At 39.9% G+C, this 22,402-nt stretch overlaps 1 protein-coding gene and 1 pseudogene across 1 annotated transcript; both read left to right on the forward strand.

Annotated features, from left to right (window-relative positions):
* Nucleotides 1-12,618: 12,618 nt before the first annotated feature.
* LOC143591095 (uncharacterized) lies at nucleotides 12,619-13,635 on the forward strand (annotated as a pseudogene).
* Nucleotides 13,636-15,027: 1,392 nt separating this feature from the next.
* Nucleotides 15,028-18,604, forward strand: LOC143591094 (uncharacterized). Its single transcript, XM_077071406.1, has 7 exons — nucleotides 15,028-15,140; nucleotides 15,249-15,490; nucleotides 16,137-16,382; nucleotides 17,105-17,363; nucleotides 18,146-18,238; nucleotides 18,308-18,395; nucleotides 18,560-18,604. The coding sequence occupies exons 1-7, from the start codon at nucleotides 15,061-15,063 to the stop codon at nucleotides 18,602-18,604; spliced, it is 1,053 nt and encodes a 350-aa protein (XP_076927521.1). The 5' UTR covers nucleotides 15,028-15,060.
* The last annotated feature ends 3,798 nt before the right edge of the window (nucleotides 18,605-22,402 follow it).

Here is a 22,402-nt window from a genome sequence, read left to right on the forward strand (position 1 = left end):
AGGAATTCCAAGCTGAGTTGGACGAACGCTTGCGTTCCGTCCAACAGGCTGACGAATTCGAAGAATACTGGGACGATGACTCGGAGTCCGACTCCGACGCGAACCCTCGCCATAGGGCAAAAGGGAAGCGTAAGGAAACGGACTCCCAACCGAGAAGGCATTTTGGAGAAGCCTTCAAACCAAAAAACACAGGTGGAAGTCCACGTGACTTCTCCAAAACATTCAGACCAAACGTTGCAAATGCAGGAACGTCCAAATTTGCAAGGGACATTGCAGAAGCAATTGCCCCAAAAAGTGCCAAACAAATGTCCAGCATAGGCACATATGATGGTATATCCGACCCAGATGATCATTTGAACAGATTCATAGCGGGGGCAACCGTCAGTAGTTGGACGGAACCCACGTGGTGTTACATGTTCCAAATGACGCTTGTCGGGGCTGCTAGAGCGTGGTTCGATCGTCTACCGGTCAACCACATCTACGACTGGGCTGACTTCCAACAGAAGTTTAGCCAACACTTCAGCCAGCAAAGAAAGTATACCGAGGAGCAATGGACAATCCTCAAGTGCATTCGAGAAAAAGATGAATCTTTGTTAGACTTCATCACTCGCTTCAACTCGAAGAAGCTAAGTCTGGGTAACATTAGCGAAGATCTTGTTCGCGCTGCTTTTATTCAGGGCGCGAACGACCCAGAGCTCATCCGCACCTTAACGGGTAAAGATGGCATGCCATCCACATGGGATGCCATCATGACAGCAGCTAAACGCTTTGCGGAAACGGAGAAGCAACTGGGTAGAGATCTCCCACAGAGCACAAACCTCTACACCCAGAAAACAAGAGAAGACAACGTCCTTACCGCCCGATTAAACAAAAAGCGGAAGCTAGGCATTTGGCAGTCAAGGGTAAACTTTGACACCTCATCCGGCTTGCAGCATCGGTTAGGCGGAAGGGATAACGTACAGTCAAACAAGAACTCCAGATGGACGCCGCTCACCAAAAGCGTCACCGAGATATTCGCTACTGAGGAGCTCCCATGGCCAAAGCCTCAAATAATCCGACATCGTCACAATGCTGATCGGAGTAAATACTGTGACTTTCACAGGACAAAAGGCCACAACACCGAAGAATGCATAGACGTAAAGGACATGGTCGAAGCATTCGTCAGAGATGGGACGCTCGCGCACCTCGTGGCGCAATGAACGCTGAGCAGGCTGATGCGTGTAGAACCCCAGCTGGGGAAAACACGAATAAAAATTCCAGCTTCAATGTGGAGACTACATACTGCGTAAAGAACGAGATCCCGAACCAGGTGCGTATCGGCTCGATGGCACTCCCATCCCAACAACATGGAAGGGAGCTCAATTACACAGTTTGCATGTAAATCAATTCCAAATTTGTAAAGAAAAGGCCAAGAGCCACTTCTAATGGAAATGATTATCCTTAAAACATCGACGCTGATGATCTTACATTTATACTTTATGAACTATCAACACTGATGCCGGTTTTCACCGCATACATAAGTGAGTCGTTGCGTGGGGAAGGCGGCAAAACCCGCATAAACCCAAAAAACGACAAACCTTCACGCAGGTCAGTTGAAGGGGAAAAGTTCAGTCATCCTACTAAATGAAAGTGCCGGTCTATCCGCATGAATCATGATAAAGGAAACTGAACACTAACCTATTAACAACCGCGCGTCGAACGGTTAATTTATTCAACACGGATATGCCGGTTTTCACCGCATAAATACGTGGAAAGTCGTTGCGTGGGGAAGGCGGCAAAACCCGCATAAACCCAAAAAACGACAAACCTTCACGCAGGTCAGTTGAAGGGGAAAAGTTCAGTCATCATACTAAATGAAAGTGCCGGTCTATCCGCATGAATCATGATAGAGGAAACTGAACACTAACCTATTAAAAACCGCGCGTCGAACGGTTAATTTATTCAACACGGATATGGCGGTTTTCACCGCATAAATACGTGGAAAGTCGTTGCGTGGGGAAGGCGGCAAAACCCGCATAAACCCAAAAAACGGCAAACCTTCACGCAGGTCAGTTGAAGGGGAAAAGTTCAGTTATCCCATTAAATGAAAGTGCCGGTCTATTCGCATGAACCATGAGAGGAAACTGAACACTAACCTATTAACCGCGCGTCGAACGGTTATTCAAAACAGAGAATTTCTAACAAAAAGGATGAGGAAAACCTACACGCAGGTCAGATATGGGTAAAGTTTAGCCATCCTACTAAGTGCAAGTGACGGTCCTACCCGCACAATCACGAAAGAGGAAGCAAAACTTCACACCTATTATCTACCACGTTCAAAGGTTAACTTATCCTCAAAAAGGATGAGGAAAACCTACACGCAGGTCAGATAAGGGTAAAGTTTAGCCATCCTACTAAGTGCAAGTGACGGTCCTACCCGCACAATCACGAAAGAGGAAGCAAAACTTCACACCTATTATCTACCACGTTCAAAGGTTAACTTATCCTCAAAAAGGATGAGGAAAACCTACACGCAGGTCAGATATGGGTAAAGTTTAGCCATCCTACTAAGTGCAAGTGACGGTCCTACCCGCACAATCACGAAAGAGGAAGCAAAAATTCACACCTATTATCTACCACGTTCAAAGGTTAACTTATCCTCAGAAAAGATGAGGAAAACCTACACGCAGGTTAGACGCAGGTAAAGTTTAGCCATCCTACTAAGTGCAAGTGACGGTCCTACCCGCACAATCACGAAAGAGGAAGCAAAACTTCAACCTATTATCTACCACGTTCAAAGGTTAACTTATTCTACACTTGGAAAATTGCTAATTTAAACTAAAGTATGCAAGTCATATAACGTTTATAAAGCAAGGAATCCAATAAAAGAAGCGGTCTTACCCGCACAAAGATTTATATTTCACAATGATTCATTACAAGAATGGCCGGGTAACTACCCGCCTACAAGAAAATAAATCTATACAAGCTAAATCTATCCTAGCAGTGGGAAGGGATCTTCAGGATCAGGCTTCAGGGCCACTTCCACTTGGACCAGCACCATCAGTAGATCGTGGCAGTTCAAGGAAAGCTTTAAGGATAGCTAGCCCATCATCAGCAGCAGCAACTTCATTCACCTTCTCCACCACCGGATGCGGGAAGGCGGCGTACTGATTCACTGCTTGGTCGTAAACAGCTTCAGTATCAACATTGTACAAAGGGAAGTTGGAAGGCGGGATGCCTTTCTCAACGAACCCTAGACCAAGCAGGAAGCCGACCTTTTCCCCATCCTCGTGAGAAGCGTTGAGGGCTGCGCTCATAGCATCGTCATACGACGTCTCAGCGAAGACTCGATGCACAACCTACAAAAGAAAATATACAAGTGTCAAAACCTTTTCTATTTACAAAGAAAAGCGTAAAGACAAGAAAAGCTTACCTGAGACAACGCTTCTCGAAGAAGCCATTCCTTGGCAACCAGGGCTTCTTGGAGGGCAGCTTGAGCTTCGTTACGGGCGCGATCGGCTTCACTCTTGTTGAGGTTGGCAAGCAACACTTCTTTAGCCGCAACCTCTTCGACGCCCTTTAGCTTACGCTCAGCATGGTCAAGCACCCCCCTCTGGTCCAGGATTTCTTGGAGCTTTTTGGCGTCTTCCATCGCCAAGGCATCATGAGCCTGCTGGAGAGCCTCTAATTTGGCTTTAAGCTCCTCATTCTCCACGCGTAGAGGCTCAGCAATAGCTTCAGCCTTGGTGGCCCTCTCGGTTGCGTTCCTTGCAGTTTCCTTAGCCAGCCGAAGCTGTTCATTAACAGCTTGGGCAGCCTTGGAACGGGCCTCGAGCCGGGCCTGAACTTCAACCTCGAGGGCCTTGAAGGCCTTCTCCTTCTCCGCAGCCACTGCGGTAAGTTTTTGGTTCTCCTCCCGGACAGCCCGCGCCTGAGCTACTTCTTTAACGCGAGCTGCTTTTAACTTGTCGTTTTCACGACAAAGCAGCTCGACGCGCGGCTGCATCCGGGCCAGGAGAACCCGAAGCTCATTGCTTAGCCTACCATCCTGGTAGCTAGCCATGGCTTCCCCCAACGCACCACTAGGAGCAGCGTGACGAGCCCACTCCACGCACTCCACAGGGGTGCGAAGGGTTGTTCCTCGGCGAATGTTCCATCGTGGAACATACACTTCATTGGAATCCGACACTGCAAAAACACAAAGCAGTTAGGAAAAGATGATAAAGAAAAAATATATATAAAATGGGCCAAAAGAACCCTACGCACCTGTAGGGTCAATAACAGGCCGATAGCCGCCGAACCCATCACCTGAACCCAAGGGAAATCCATCCAAGAGGTCAGGCAGATGGGAAGGTGGCAGAGATTGGCGAGAAGCCCCATGCGTACCTGATGGATCGGCCGTCGTTGCCGATGACGGGGGCATGGTAGCAGCCGCCGCGGTCGCCGCCGCGGAATCCGCAGCAATAGTAACCGCCGGCTCGGTGAAGGATGCTGTAAAAATAGCACTCACAGCCGGTGGTGACGTCATCACAGCTGGAACAGTCGGCTCAAAGGAGTGAGCAACTGAACCAGCGGAAGCAGGCGCAGGCGCCTGGGTCGACGCCTCAGGTAGGCTGACCAAGCCTACCGTCATTGGCGGAGAGGTACTCCTCTGCGCTCCACCCTGGAATGCGTCAACATCCACGCCTGCGTAAAGAAGATAAGTGTTAAATGATATTAAGCTATGAAGATAAAAGCTAAAGGTAGTTGTACTTACGGGTTCTCTTGAGCCTGAAAGTACGGACGGGCGGGGACGAACCCGATGGAGCCGGCCTCTTCACGCCGGTCACCGTCGTCATCCTGGGCTTTTCGGTGACAGTTGTCACAGCCTCCGGAATGGTGATCTTATCACCACCGGGATTCCCCGCCACCTCTTCGCTCTCGGTCTCCGAATCAGACCGAGAGCTTGCCCATTCTTAAACTTCATGGCAAGGGGGATGGCGCGAGCGGAGATGTAGAAGAACTCCCGCTTCCACGCGCGAAGACTGCGCTCGGTTGCGCAAATCTTCAAACTCTTGATTCGGGTTATCAGGGTATACCACCCCTGGATGCACCTCCAAGTGTAGAAGGTCATCAGGCGGTCAACATAGGGCTCAATGCCCAGTATCCGGCACACCCACTCGAAGTGGCGAACCTTGGCAATCGCCATCGGATGCACCTCGGTCAGGTGCACACCGTGCCTCTCCAGGACATGGAAAACAAACTTTGTCAATGGGAACCTAAGATTCCCATAAACAAAGAATGCAGCATAAACCCCGATCTTGCCTCTGGGGGCATCGTACACCGTCTGGTGGGGTTCAGGAAACTCAGGCTCGAGAGACTCGAGCATGAACTTCCTGACGACGTACTGATACAGATCGCCAGGCAGAGCACACTGGCACTCGCCAGCAGTACTCTTGTCATCGGCTGTAGACTCGAGATCACGTGAAGACATCTTGAAGATGAAAGAAAACGATTTCAAGAGAATGCTTGCCTGAAAAGGTGAGTATTCGCCGGAAATCGTTTAGAAGAAGAGAAAAGTGAAAAGTGTGGATTACAAAGAACCCTCTCCCCCTTTATATACTAATCGCAATTAATGCGATGAATTTAATGCGGAGGAGAGAGAAATCGAAGGTGCAATGAAACTATGACACGTGGCAAAGAGCAAGCTGGCAACAGCTGTTGACAGGACGCATACCATTAATTTCGCGGCCACGCGCCCGAAAAATCGCGCCCACGCGCCTGAAAAAGCGTCTGGAATGACCATGTACTGTCACGTCACCATAACTTCCTGCACGTCCTGACACAGTCAGAAGAAACCGTCGCACGACGTTTCAGAGGTTTGGACTGTTCTTATCCTTCCACCAACTCTTCGAATTTCAAAATTCAAAATTCAAAAAGATTAAAAAGTAAGCGGGAAAATACCCCTTACCTTGGCAACCAAGTAACCGTAAGACGGATGCGGGTACAGTGTTAAGGCAAAACCCTTCACATACCTAGCACCCGCAGGGAATTGAAGCCAAGAAAACCTTGGCAAACAAGTAACCGTAAGACGGATGCGGGTACAGTGTTAAGGCAAAACCCTTCACATACCTAGCACCCGCAGGGAATTGAAGCCAAGAAAACCTTGGCAAACAAGTAACCGTAAGACGGATGCGGGTACAGTGTTAAGGCAAAACCCTTCACATACATAGCACCCGCAGGGAATTGAAGCCAAGAAAACCTTGGCAAACAAGTAACCGTAAGACGGATGCGGGTACAGTGTTAAGGCAAAACCCTTCACATACCTAGCACCCGCAAGGAATTGAAGCCATGAAAACCTTGGCAAACAAGTAACCGTAAGACGGATGCGGGTACAGTGTTAAGGCAAAACCCTTCACATACCTAGCACCCGCAGGGAATTGAAGCCAAGAAAACCTTGGCAAACAAGTAACCGTAAGACGGGTGCGGGTACAGTGTAAAGGCAAAACCCTTCACATACCTAGCACCCGCAGGGAATTGACGCCAGGAATACCTTGGAAGTAAAGTAACCGTAAGACGAGCGCGGGTACAGTGTTAAGGCAAAACCCTTCACATACCTAGCGCTCCGCTGGGAATTGAAACCAAGAAGGATCTTCTGGGCAATGCTTGCGGAAACGGAAATAACATCCCCGCATAGCGGGAACGACGAGAACTACGTTGTTTGAAGCTCCAGGATGGAATTGGTGGTTTTAACATAATTGATCACTATGTTCAAAACTACCAAAACCTCATGGAGAATCCACACAAGTGGGACTCAACGTTCCTGACTTGCGAGGAGGTTACAGACCTACCCGCATCATACCCAAAGACCAAGCAGGAAACTCGGGAATTTCTGCAAGTGACAAGGACTTCCGCGGGAGGAATCCCCATGGAAAACCTTAAAAAACCCTTTTCAAAACCCTTTGCTTAAGTCCAAAAGTTCACCTCACTTTATTAAACACTCATGAGAAGAACATTGGACTGGGGGGACTTGAAGAGGTAGGTCCCAGCAGAGCCCAGTTGGACCCGCAAGACTCACCTTGAAGAGGGACGTCTGCGCAGAAACCAACTGGATCCGCTGGACCAACCATGCTCAGAGACGTGACGTCCTTACGCGCAGTACGCAAGCTGTTCCCGCAGGAAATGCCTCCCGATGGTGAAGGACTCCGCCTGTTCCCGCAGCTTCGGATACAAGTCATCAGGGAAGGCCACCCGCGCAGCAAGGCTACACGCACAAGGCACTTAGCTCTCAATCATTCAGTGTCACCTGAAAGAATGAGCAAAGCCGGGAACAATCCCGCACAAGGGCGGGAGGGGGAATACTCCCGCCCAAATAAGCCAGTCCGTACGATACGGGAAGATCTTCTGTACTGTACCTGACGAGGTATGGGAAAAAGATCTGACTAAAGATACGACAGCTTATTGACAACAGTATGGCGAGCAGCATGCTCCTGTACTGTATGTCACTATTAGCCGCTGCCTACTCACCAACTACTGCCATACCACGTGCATAGCCGGCAGTTGGTGGAAAAGGAATAGTACACAGCAGGCCTGGTCACTATCAGCCGCTGCCTACCCACCAACTACCAGCAGGGCACGTGCGTAGGCCACTGTTGGTGGAACAGGAATACTGTTGCAGCCGGCCACACCTCCTTGGAAACCTACCTTCGGCTATAAATGCCACAAATGGTATGACCATCTCATCTTATCACATTGTCATCATATTATACCTGATATCTGCTCTAGCAATCTCTTAATATACATTTATATTTAAAGAACAATCTAGTCTGATTCTCACGCCGGAGGGTGGTCACAAGGAGGAACCCCCCCTTCTCAGTGACAAGCTCACGGTGTCTGTTTTGCAGGTTATCAGAAGAACCATCTTCTCCGGGTCTAACCCCTCGTGGGAAACAGCTATCTAACCCCCAGGTTACCAGTAATCTGCCCGGGGTCCGGTTAGTGTTTCTTCAAGATCCATGATATTGAAGATAAGATCACCGACTTTGCGATCGAAGACAAAGAAAAATTGATGGAGGCAAATTACCAGAAACTGTCATTCAAGAAGAAAAGAAAATTGATGAATTTAGGAGGACAAAACTAATTGAAAATAATTTAGGTTTGTTCTCATAAATTTATCAATTTTACCTTGTCCACCAAAAGTGCAAACGCTATTAACTTCAACAAAGGGCTAGAGAGCCATGATATTGAAGATAAGGGGTATGTTTGGCAAAACTAGCTAGAAGCTGAAAGCTGGAAGCTGGTAGCTAGAAGCTGGAAGCTGGTAGCTGTTAGCTGTAGCTTTTTAGATATATTTAGGTGTTTGGCAGAGTAGCTGGAGCTTTTTAGGTATATTTAGGTATTTGACAGAGTAGCTGGAGCTTTTAATAAAACTAACTGGGTGCCGCGCGGTGCGACGGAGTGCGCGCACAACCTGAGATCAACCGCATAATTAGTGTCGGTACGTGATTCACTTGATATTAGTGCACGCATAACCCGAATGCAGACGTGTACTTCGTGCAAAGGCAGCAAGCGTGTAATTGTGACGAAAATCAAGAAACAAAGCTAAATTATACAGTAATTTCAAATAGATACTTTTTTAAACCAACCTTTTTTGATTTGAAACCCTTTCCGACCCGATACCGTTTTAATCTGAAACATGTTCTGACCTGGCCTCTTTCGACCCAAAACCGTACCGACACGAACCGAGCTAAATTAACCCTTTTTTATCGACTCGTTCCGACCCTAATTTGGTCTTACACATGACCCGAGCTCATCTGACTCGACTTGTCGCCAATCATAACCGGTAAAGAAGTATATCAATATCATACTCAAATTAAAGAGAATAAAATGCTCTTTTTTATGATGTAATGTGTTTAAAAAAATATTAACGAGTGAAAAAGTTAAGAACTTTTAAAGAGTCATAGGGGTAGTTAGTTTTGAATAAGGGTAAAATATATAACTATTATATAAATTAACAAAATATGATGAAAGTTCAAGTACCAAAATTGTAAAAGCTTGTATCTTTTTCTCAAAAGATAGTAGTAGTAGCGTTTAGAAAAAGAGCTTTTTTTCCTAATATAAAAGTTTCAAGCTCATTGAACCAAACAAGGCTTTTTGTTAGGTAGGAGTTTTTTCTTAAAAGCTTGAAGCTTGAAACCCCTAAAAGCTCTTAAAAGCTCATTGCCAAACATACCCAAGATCGCAGACTTAGTGATCGAAGACAAAGAAAGAATGATGGAGGCAGGTTAGCAAAAACCGTCAAGAAAAGAAAATTGATAAATTTAGAAGGGCAAAACTAACTGAAAGGAAAATTATAGGAATCTCGTTAATAGTGAACAAGGTGAAGGATAAGATTCATAAATAATAATAATAAAAAAAATTAAAAATAAAATCTAGTATTGTATCAATATTCATAAGCTACAAACATGTAAGGCCTAATTATTACTATAATACAAACAAGAACTTTGATGTCGTTACTTAACTGTACCGTATTGTTTGATAAATTTTGTTTTCTTAGTTCAGTTACCATAATAAATGTAATGTGAACGGATAAAACGCTAAGGTAATGTTTTGTATCAAGTAATGAGAGAGGGAATGGAATAATTCATTCCAAGGGAATGAAAAAAAGGTATGTTTGGTTAAACATGGGAAAACAATCAACCATTCCATAAAGGATTCACATTCCTTTTAAACCTATTAAATCTATTCCCCCCCCCAGCTTTTTTTTATTCCGTTCCCTGTCTAAATGTGTTTTCACAAATTTACCCTTGTGCCAATAATTTTCCCCTTGTGATTTTTCTCCTTATCAATCGATGATTCTGGTATACTCTAAATAAGGAATTAATTACTGTCAATGATTTCTTCAATCCTTCAGCGGGAATTTTCCCTCCTAATCAAACGATTATTTTGCTTAGTCCCTCATCTATATTAATCAAGAGAGTTTGTCCACTGATTGCTATTATTTGTTTGTGACGAAGGCAGTGCAAAGGTATGATGTGTTTTTTAATTTCTTGATTTTGATGTTTTCTAGCTTATTGACTTTGATGTGTTATTGATTATCCTTCAATTTTTATTTCTTATTTCTGAATTTTGTTTGACGTATTTTTTAATGGTATTTTATTATCAAAGTTGTGATGTGTTGATTAACCATATGTTTTGAAGGCATTAAAAAAGGGTTCTTGTTAGTCCTATTCGGAGATTTATATTAGTATATCTTGTTCTTTTGATCCCAGTTTCCGATGAACACATATTCTGTTGTTTGCACTTACAGCCCGGATATGAATAGATGAAAGTTGCTTCACATCGATCATAATTGAAGTAGTATATATATGTAGTATCTTAAAAGTAATTAGTATATTTGTTGCTTATTGGTTAATTCATTGCACTTTCACTCTCTCTTAGCCAAGTCTTAATAAATGTTTTTTGCTTATTGGTTAACTCATTACAGTTTGTGAACTGATAATATGAATTATTAAACTGAATTTTTGTAAGTTTGGGTGTGTAATAAAACTATAAAATAAAACCTTATTCATAGTGACCATGTGGTTGGATTCTTGTATATATGAATACTATTATAATATTACCTCTTGAAAGATGTACATTCACTACTCAACAAAGTTCAGTGGACAAAATTTTCCACCCTTGTTTATAGGTTTGGCAAAATGGGTGTGATTAATATATATAATCTTTGCTGTTTTGACAACATATATGGTTTATGTTTACTTTTTCATGTTATTTTTTCAGTTAACTAACCATCATTCTAATCCTTAATATTTTTTATTGTTATGCAGGAAGATAATTCCATCGGTTTTCAAAGAAACGAGACTCATAGAGACCAACCTAGTCCGCTTGAAGATTCTCCTAAGGTGCTACTCTTTTCCCATATATGTTTTAATTAAGAGTGGACATAATAAGTATTGTTTCCACCTTAATCATTAGAATTAAACAACAACCTGCTTTTGAATATAGATAAACGAGCATCATGACGTTGTTGTAATCATACCAACATACTTGTTTTTCAATTTCGGGCACGGCTTGTTTATTATTTATTTTGGCCGGTTTGCATTTCTGGTTAATAATCTACTTTATTTATAATATAAATCAGGTTGAATGCTTACCAATATCTTTATATATATATATGAGTAATGCATGATGTCAATAATAATTCTGAATCATGTTTATAATAACTAATGAAATCATGATTGTAATCTAATATACTTAATTTGGGTTGAATACTATTACAGTTATGCCTAGACTTAGATTGAACAGACAAAAAAAAAACAAAAGAAATTAGCTGCATTTTGCACATTGTGGCTACATATACTAAACATGGTTGCTTGGTATATTCGAGCAGTTCAAATAGTTGTTAGTAAGCGTTTAGATAAGTGTCCAACTAAACCTCACTACAAGATGTTTTACCCTGAGAGAAAAGAATATATGCATAGATTAGTATATGAAAGTGATGACACTTGCTTTCATCAACTAAGAATGAATAGGGAAACTTTTGTGACACTTTGTAATGTGTTGGAGAGGGATGGAAAGTTGAAGGCATCTAAGTACCTTCAAGTAGACGAACAAGTTGCTATTTTCTTATACATTTTGGCACACCATGTGAAGAATCGAGTGGTGAAGTTTCAGTTTCGCCGATCAGGAGAGACTATGAGTAAACATTTTAACAACGTGCTAAATGCTGTTATACGATGGAAAATGCGTTGTTTAAGAAGCCAGAGCCAATATCAGAAACGTCAACAGATGAAAGATGGAAATGGTTCAAGGGATGTTTAAGAGCAATAGATGGGACACACATAAGTGTACAAGTATCAGAGGACGACAAGCCGATATACCGTAATAGAAAATGAAAAATAATAACTAATGTACTTGCTGCTTGCACACCTGACATGCAGTTCATTTATGTATTACCAGGCTGGGAAGGATCTGCTGCAGATGGTAGAATACTTCGTAGTGCTATGATCCGAGAGAATGGATTGCAAGTGCCTAAAGGTAACTACTATCTTGTTGATGCTGGGTACACAAATGGAGAGGGATTCCTTGCACCATTTCGAGGTCAGAGATATCATCTGAATACTTGGCTAAATGGACGAAGACCAGAAAAACCTGAAGAGTCCTTCAGCATGAAGCACTCGGCAACAAGGAATGTCATCGAACGTTGTTTTGGTGTTTTGAAGAAAAGATGTGCTATACTCAGAAGCCCGTCTTTCTATCCGATTAGAACACAAAATAAAATTATACTTGCATGTTGTCTTATGCATAACTTTATTCGAACAGAAATGCCATATGATCCTCTTGATGATGAAGAATTTATTGACACAAATAATGATGTGGATGACGAAGATCTTGGCTCACATGTGAAGCATATAACAACAATTGGGACCTCGAATGAATGGACAAACTTTAGACAAAATTTGGCAACATCTATGTTTAATGCATGGACATCTAGACATCATTGAATTGTTTAGATCATTATGTTTTTAGTTATGTTATTTTGGTAATGTTTATCAAAATGGACTTCATATGAATAAATTTGAAAGTTTTATGTGTCATCTTATGTTTGCTATCTGTACAATATTTAAATGTTTTATTTGATGTGTTTGGTGTGAAGATATGGACTCATAGCTTGATTCTGAAAAGGGCCCAGGAAGAAACAAAACAAAATGGGTTGAAAAGGAAGACGAGAAGCTTGTTGCAGTCATGCTCGATGTGCTCAACTCAGGTTCTAATTACAAATCAGATAATGGGTTTAAACCTGGCTTCTTCAATGCAGTGGAGCTACAACTAGCAATTTTACTTCCTAAAGCTGGCATAAAAGCAAAGCCACATATCGAGTCGCGTATAAAAACAATGAAGAATGATTGGTCTGCTGTGCATAGTGGTTTTGGCTGGGATTACAATAACGACATGCTTGACGCTCCCCCGCCTGTTTGGCAAGCTTATATACAGGTAGTGTATAATCATTTATGATTGTAGTTTTTTTTATAGTAATTGTTTTATACATTATTATTTTTTATATTTTTTTTAACCTCGATCATGATGATGTGGCTTGTTAGATGCATAAAAACGCAGCGAAATGGAGAGGAAAGAAATTTCCTCATTATTGGGACTTATGTGTTGTATTTGGCAAGGATCGAGCAAATGGAAGGGATGCTCAAACGGCTGCTGATATATTGTCTGACTTAAACAAGGCACAACATGCTACCGGAGATGGATTGGATGATATAGATATTGATCAGCCTCTAAACAGCCCTTCATATGTTGTTTCCAAAGATGAATCAAGTACACAACGAAAGAGAAAAAGACGCAACAGTTGAGATCCTTTAATGAGCAGCTTGAAAGAGTCAGCAGAAATAATTGGTGCGGAGATTAGGGGGGCTACAGAGACATTCAAGAGAGTTTTTGGAACGGAGAGCAATAGAGAGGAATTGCGCAATAACCTTTTTGAAGAGATGAACAAAGTTGTGGGTTTAGCTACCCGTGAGTGTGACAAGGCTGTATGTAAACTCGCACAAAATGAGGAGTTGATGGTAATCTTTTTTAAGGTTAATCAAGAACGCAAACTTGAATGGGTTAGGAACATGCTTGACGATACCACTTGACATGATATATGTTGACTTTTGGATTATTTTTACTTTTTTTTGTGAGTTGGTAAAATTCTGGATGATTTTTTTTTCATAAACTTTTGGATGTTTTGATGTTCATTTTAGTTGGAAACTTATTTAATGATTTTAAATTTTGTGAGTTAAAAATATTTAATTTTTTTAATATATTATTATGAATTTTAATTGGATATTGATGTAAACGTTAATTTTAATGCATGGGCATTTTTGTCATTTAAATGAAGTTTATTCCATTACTTCGTTTTTTTCCATCTACCAAACATAACTTAAGTAATTATTTATTTCATTCCAATAGTTAACCAAACATGATGATGGAATGATAATGGCTCATTCCATTCCTCAATCCATTCCCTCGTCTATTCCATTACCACGTACCAAACAGACCCTAATTTATTTTGTTTTAGTTCCGGTACCGACAACGCTCAAGTAATGTGAACCGATCAAACTGACCAAGTTCACGCAGACCCATGACCTTATTTAAAGCTCATGGCAGACAACGCTCAAGTTTTACCAATGTTCAAGTTTACCGACAGACACCACCCCCCACCCAAAAAAAGAAAAATAAATAAATAAAATGGTTGTTGGTCCATCTCAATTTTTATATTTGTTTTCTTTTTTTAGTTCCGTACCATAATGTACATAACCAAAATCGACCAAATTCATGTCAAGTTACCGCCTCAATGCTCGGGACCACAACGCTTGGGTTTTACCACCGCCCGGGTTTGCCAACCAAATACACATCGTCTTAAATATTTGTTTTCTTATATGCTAATTTGACGAATTAATATTTGGGTTTTAATGTTCAAATTTTACCAATAATATCTATATCTTAACGAACGCAGCCGATACTGATTGAATTCGTGTCGACTCATCGCCGTATTGCTTGGGTTTTACCAATGCCTGCGTTTCAATGTTGGGGTTGTGCCAGCTGCCTGGCGCAACGCACGAGGTAGAATAACTAGTTGATCAATAAATCTAATTACCAACAAAGGATAAGACCAACACAAAACACAAAGTGTTTTCGCTATGAAAATCACAATCACTATACGTTAGAATAAAAACTAGTCGTTATTAAAAAAAAACTGTTTAATATAAAAATTAATTTAAAAAAAAAGATTTAAACAGTGATGGGCCACTTTTGCCGTGGCTGAATGAACGCTCATCAACCCAACGACACCGTCCTTCATCCGCCTCTTGCATTGAGGGTGCTACATACTCTCTACAATAGCACAGAAGTGAATAACCCGAAAACCAAATCGATAAACACCCACGAAAGCACGAGTCGGGGTATGTACCGCCAACCCTTAAAAACTACAAGGGCTAATTCGTCAAAAAGTTAAACCAGAAATAGAAAACGGCAACATAAAACAGGTTTCGGTAATTAGGGCTTTTTATATAATTATTATGTTCTTTCAAATCCGAAGAAACCTCAATGACAATGGCGATTGTGGCGGGAAAATTGATGTACCTTAAAGCATTTGAGCTTCAGTCACGAGTGTTCTTAAAGCCCTGGTAAATTATTATTGTTCATTATTCATTTGTTTACCTTTAATTCGTATAACTTGCCTATAAACTCTGCTTAATTGTTTATGAATGTGTTAATTTTGAATGTGTGTTTAGGAGGGAAACGAAGATTATTATTCGATGTTGTTCGAATACGGATTTTCCGGTTAGGTACGTTCCTAAGAGATCCTCTAATTTGAATAAACCTAACGAGCCTGATTCAATTTCGAAGAAACCCGAAGCATTCGAATTGCATCGATACGGAAGTGTTGATTTGGTGAATGATAAGTTTTCGAATGATCGAGAGAGGTCCGGGATTGGATCGTATTTGGGCGAGAAGTCGCCGGATTTTAAGTCGGGTATGCACTTCTGTTTCTAGGGTTTAAGTTGATGCCATAGGTTTCCAAATTTGGTTTAAGTCGAGAAGGCGCTGGTCGGTGATTGGATTGAAGTTTTATATGCAAATTTCAAAATAGGTATAGTTTTTCAAATACTTAAAGATTTTGACCGAAGTTTGACCAATTCTCACCAAAATTTGACAAAGTTTGACCCATTTTGACCGATTCTCACCTAAATTTGACCAGTTTTTGACCCATTTTGGGTGGTACTGATTTATGGGCTAATTAGAGAAATTGAATCGGTAGTCTTCCGATTTCCGATTAATTGGTGCCTAATTGTGATTTTTACAACACTGGGTGGTAATTTGGTTGCAGAAGTCGCTAGGCGCTGCCAACTCGGTCGACTGGGGAGTTGCGACTTGCGAGCACCTGACCTTAGTCGGGGAGTACTCGGGATGACTCGCTAAGTACTCGGCCTTAGTCGGGGAGTACTTGGGGATGACTCGCTATGCACTCGGCCTTAGTCAGGGAGTACTCGGGGATTACTCGTTGAGTGATCAGCGCCTAGGCACGACTGTTACAACCATAGTATGGCAGCAAAACACCATTTGGACATGAAAATGCGATGAAAATAGTAACTGAAGTAGATTTGGTGTATTTTGAACAGGTAATTTAAGATCTAAAGGAAAGAAAGTTCATAATTCATCTGTGAGATTGGATGTGTTGGAGCATAGTTATAAATGGAGATCTGCAGAATCGAATTCTATGGAAGAACTTCATGAATCTAATGCAATGGAAGGTCTTGAGGGTGTTCCAGATGCGCTTGACTCTCATAATGGAGAATATGAGGTCCAACATCTAGCAACTGAACCTAGTGAAAGCAAAGAAAATGACGATTTAATGAATGCTAATTGTTCAAACGATCGGGATAGGTCCAGGATAGGATTTTATTTGGACGAAAACTCACTGAATTTTAAGTCGGGTATGCATCTCTGTTTCTAGGGTTTAAGTTAATGTGTAAATTATACAATAAGTGTCTAATTTTGGATTGGTTCTGCTCTCTTAGTTAGGGGTGTGAGTTTTTGACATTGACACGAATATTTGCGGGTTTGGGACCACTTCGAATTGAACCTATGGACCCGTTTATCTAGACACGTCTGGTTATGGTTAACTCGGATGGTTCGTTGGCTGACGCGTATTACCCATTTACGTTTTTAAAATTGTGTTTTATACTTTTATATAAATTGGTTGGGTATCTTATACCAAATTAAAACTAAAAAGAAAATTAACGTAAGATTTTATAATTAAAATGTAATTTTCGTTAATAAATTTTTATTTTTTGTTGTAAAAATGTAAATATAAAGTATTAATATCAATATGTGAAAAAACTAAAAGGTAAAAACTTTCGGGCCAAACGGGCCGTGTTCGGGTCAACCCACGAATATGGCTTCGTGTTTGGGTTTACGTGTCTGTCATGATTTTCAACTTCGAGTCATGCTCGGGTTCGTGTCGGGTCGGATCCGTCAACCCACGACACGATCCATTTAACACCTCTTGTAGTATAGCAAAACACTATATTTGACATGAAAATATGAGAAAACTGGTCACCAGAGTTGATTTGGTGTATGTCAACAGGTAATTTAAAATCTAAAGGAAAGATAGTTTGTAATTCGTCTGTGAGATCAGACGTGTTGGAGCATACTTATAAATGGAGATCTGCGGAATCGAATTCTGTGGAAGAAGTTCATGAACTTGATGCAATGGAAGGTCATGAGGATAGTTTGGATGAACTTGACTCTCATAATGGAGAATATGAGGCCGAGCATCTATCAACTGAACCTAGTGAAAATAAAGAAAAGGCAGAGAATACAGCAATTAGATTGCTTGCTGCAAGGTTAGAATCCTTGCAGATGAACTAGAGTTTCATAATGCTTCGAGAATCCCTGTCACATTTATAATGCAGATCCTAACTATTTTATTAGCATTTATATCGAGGTTATTGATGCGTTTGCACTCAATACGGGTAGTCATTTATCTTCGTATAGGCTAACTACATTTCTTTATAACATGCTTTAGATCGTCTACTAGCGTGGTGCTTTGATCATTACAACTTATTTGATCATGATTTAGTTTTATAGGTGTGGAATTGTGTTATAGTGGTTGCTTCTAGTCAGTTTTACATAGATGGTAAAATAATTCTTAAATCATTTATTCATTGTATCCCAAAACCAAGCAAATATAGAGTGTATTCTCCCTCATAGATTTTCTTTGATTTCCCGTAGGGGTGCAAATATAGAGCTCGGGCTCAGCTCGTTTTAAATTAGGAGGGCTCGAACTCTAGCTCAGCTCATTTGTTTAATTATTTTTATAATTATTTGGATATATTGTATTTATTATTTATATATATAATGTAATATATTATCTAACTCTTTCTATCAAAAAGTTTATATATAATAGTTATAATATATAAATGAAAAGCTTGTTTAGACTCATGAGCCGGCTCGGGATCTATTTGTGAAGCTGGGGCTCGAGCTCATGTATTAAATGGGCCTTAATAAAAGCTCAAGCTCGTTTAAGCTCGGGGTTAATGAGCCGATGTCGCTAGCTCTCGAGCGGCTCAGCTCATTTACCACTCTAGTTTACACCATTTAATTTTACTACACTCTGTGTTTTCAGAGCATATACAATGGTTGAGCTGAAGAAGAAATTATCAGGAAAGAAATTCTCCCCTGAAGTTGTCAATGCTGTGATCTCCGACTTTCAGAACAGGTGCATGATCAGTACCACGAATCTTGATTTAACTTTTAAGATTTTCTTGACTTATCAAGTTTGTTTCAGGGGGTTGATCAATGATTTGTTGTATGCTGAAGCATTTTCTCGGTCAAGATGGTCTTTGTCAAGCTGGGGTCCTCGTAGAATCAAACAAGTAAGCTGTTCTTCCTGTGATTATATCTACTGCCTGAAGTTATAAATTATAACAGAACCAACCTTTTTTATATTATATATTGTTTCAATGTATCATTAGTATGCACTATATCTCCCTAAACCAACATATGCTTATTTCTTATGGGGTGTGTCTGTTCCTTTTAGGCTCTGGCCAAAAAGGACAATAAAATCGGTTTTGGAAGACGGTGAACCCATCGGTGATGATCAAGTTTCAAGATTTGGATTATCAAAGGCCTCGTTTGACCATCTATTTACACAAGCTTCAAAGCAATGGACTCGTGCTAAAGATCTCCCAACTGAAAAACAAAAATCAAGAATCATCACATGGCTTCAATACCGTGGCTTTAATTGGGGAGTTATTAATTTCATCTTGAAAAGGTTACAATCCGAGCATCCGCCTTAAGTCTTTGAGAGGTACCACCATACCAGCCTCTGCTTACTACTGTTGTGGGCCCTACTGTGTTGACTACACGACACTAGTTTGGGAGGATCCTACCTGTTTCACTAAATTGATAAGCTGTATTTCTTTTAGTTACTACGAATTTAATAGTGAACATAAAAAATATCGCAAATTATTCTTGCCTCTAAGAGTAATGTTCAATATATGTAGATGTCACTCTTCTCAGTAATCCTTTGATCTGATGCCGGTTCTGTATTAATCCAAACTGGACATCTTATTTGTTAGTTTTGTCATAAAAACAGAACAAAGTTGGTTACTTTATACGGTTAGCCCTTAAAACATAGAAGCAGAAATCATTATTTGTAAATTTAGGGCTGTCCAAACCGCTCGACGCACAAACTCGCTCGGAAAATGCTCGCTCGTTTTTTTGCTCGATTGTAAACAAGCCGCTCTGCTCGGTTCGTTTTGTAAACGAGCCAAACAACGAGCAAAGGTCTGCTCAGTTCGGTTAGGCTCGAATATTTTTAATTTAGTTTATATATAATTATATATGAACAAATATATAAATATATAGACAACAAAACATAAAATATAGGTATACAATTTTTTAAACCCTATAAATATTTTCCTATTCCGTTAATTTTATAGTTTTATTAGTTTGATTTAAGTTTTCAGAATACTAAAAGTTTATTTACATGTTTATTATATCTCATTTCAAACTTCTTTCTCCTGAAAATTTATAACCTATTATATGTTTTTCTAAAAACTACTAATTTGTTTACAAATATATTATTTACAGCCTTCAAACTTGTTTCTTGTTAAAACTTTTAAAGTGAAAAAGAAATAAAAAATGCCCGAAATCGTTTGATATTCGATCGAAAAATGCTCGGTTTGATTTTGGCTTGTTTGGTTTTTCCGCTCAGTTCGAATTTCAGCCGTTCGGTTCGGTTGTAAAGAGCCAAGCAACGAGCAAGCCTTCGCTCGGCTCGGCTCGTGAACAACCCTGTTTGTTATTAGGAGCCATGTATCCATAAGAACATGCTAGTTGAGGTCTCTGGTTCCACTATTAAGTCTAGACAGCCTGAAATCAGCTCACACCACCATGAATAGATACGCAAGAGCATGACTAAACGAACCACACTCAATAGAACACCGAACCTAGCCTCTCAGTTTCCAAGATCCAACAACTGCAGTTTACTACAAAAAATAATCATTATTTCATCCAAGCCATCACCCATGAGAAGACCAGGCACTGAGTGATTCCACAGATCACTGATCCGACGAATCTCCCATCAGGCATTCTCCACATGTGTAAACCTGAAGTCATGGCATTGTTGATCGCATATATGGATGTTATCAACCAATACAATGGGGACCGAGGAGAAGATTAGTATGACTGAGAAATGGTACTCGACAGAATGTCTATAACGAGGACTACCACTTAGAGGCTTAGGATTCTTGGGATGCGTGCTCGATAGCGTTGTATCTGTATGTCAAAAAATTTGTGACAGAGCTGTTTTTGATACATGATTCTAAAGGGTAATATATTAATTAAAATCATTCAAGTATGTATTTAAAAGGCTTAAACACAGGAGGTATAGTTATTTGGTGAAAGTTTCAATATAAAAGTTTTAAATTTTTACTTATTATTATTAAGAGAACTAATAATAATATATGATATTAGTAATATTAAGTACGGCTAGGGTGAAATATAAAAAAATTTGACAAAATTATGTTCCATTTATGATCAAAAGATATAATTGGTGAAATGATCTAAAGCGTCCATAACTCCATATCAGCAAAACTTTGAATCAATGAACAAAATGGTAATATTGGGATATCAATGTTGGCTTTTATCGAATATTTTTTTATTGGTAATATTGGGATATCAATGTTGGCTTTTATCGAATATTTTTTTATTAAATACTAATGACCTTTTATATGTAAAGCCATCTAATAAAAAATTACACCATAAAATCGAGTATTTCTTTTATCATTAATTTGAGAACGTTCTTAATTTAATAATGAAAATAAAACACGTTTTTAAGTGTTTTGAACCGAGTACGATTTTTAAACGAGGTTTTATTTTTCAATATTGTGTTATATTATCTTAGCATTGTGTTTTCTTTTTTGCTTAGATGTTTTAAAATTTATATCAACGTATCCGTGATGCTTTATTTCATATTACCCCAAGTGGTATAATTTATTTCAAATCATGTTCTAGTTATTTCAACATTAACCCGTACTTACCCCTTAGGGCACATGCTGTTTCCTTGTAGCTTTCTGTACCTTTTAGACATTACTGAATTTTTAGCAGCACTCAACTCTATTAAATATAAGATCTTTTTTTTTTTAATATTTAGGAGATAGATTATTTTTTTTTAAATATTATGCTAGCGACAATCACCCCGCATGTTGTATAAAGATACACCGGGAACTCGATCTGCATCACTTTGGTTCATTACGGTATATACTGGTCAAAGTTCTAACATACAGCTTAAACCACGATGGGGACGCGCTGGTAACTCGATCTGCATCAGTTTACGGTAGATATTGATCAAAGTTCTAAAATACAGCCTAAACCAACCATTTTATGTAATAAATTGAAATTGTTACATCTAGGTAGATATTGGTCAAAGTGCTATTTACTCACCCTTTTTCCTATCTGTATTTATCTTACAAAATGGTGTAACCCATCTTCTTGGTACACAATACAAAATAACTTGGGTCTCAGGAATTCTAGCATATTACAAGATGGTCTCTATTTTGTTTTCAACATTTATTATTGGGTGACATAAATGCAATTCCTAAACTCCAAATAATTTTCTTACTAGACATGATACAATGTTTAACTGGCTGGAATAGTTGGTTTTCTAGATGTTGGAAAATCATCCTTAATCAATCATAAAGCGCAATATGTGTCCCACAATTCTAAGACCCGACGTAACAAGAGTATTAAAGTAGGTTATTTTTTGTTTCAATACTTCGAAAGGGTGGGCCGAACAAGTTGGGCAACGAGTCAAAATGGCATGTAAAACTCAAAAACATGTTTTTTGTGTCGATCGAGTTGGCCTGACCCACCAACATTTTCTTGTCAATCGTTATTTAGTTATATATAATCAATGATTTTGAAAAATGAATAAATAGGTGTATTATAAAATACGAATATTGGAGGCCATCTTAGTATTTAACCTTTTTGTGTAACAATCCAGCATAACTAGACCATGATATTGTCCACTTTGCCATGCCAAGACAAACCATCACGCCTCACAGCTTTAAAACACGTCACGATAGCGAAGGCGAATATTTAAGTCAAACTTCTGAAAGTTTAAATGCACATAAGACCACTCTTGCTTGTTTAACCTGTATTATATTTCTTAGGAGTTATTTGGTAATCTTATGCTAAGTCAATAGGAGATCTGACTAATTAAAAGGTAGCCTATGAATCTGAATCATTCGGTATATTTCTGAATCCTAACTGACAATTATGAGGTTTCATAAACCATTAAAATGTGTAACATGATCGTTTAAGACCATTAAGAGGCTACCAAATAGCCTTTACTTATTATTTAATTCACGAATAGATA

The sequence above is a fragment of the Bidens hawaiensis genome, unplaced genomic scaffold, assembly GCF_021521415.1.
Source record: "Bidens hawaiensis isolate Kalapana, Puna unplaced genomic scaffold, B.hawaiensis_p1.1 tig00039195_1, whole genome shotgun sequence".
NCBI classification, from domain to species: domain Eukaryota; kingdom Viridiplantae; phylum Streptophyta; class Magnoliopsida; order Asterales; family Asteraceae; genus Bidens; species Bidens hawaiensis.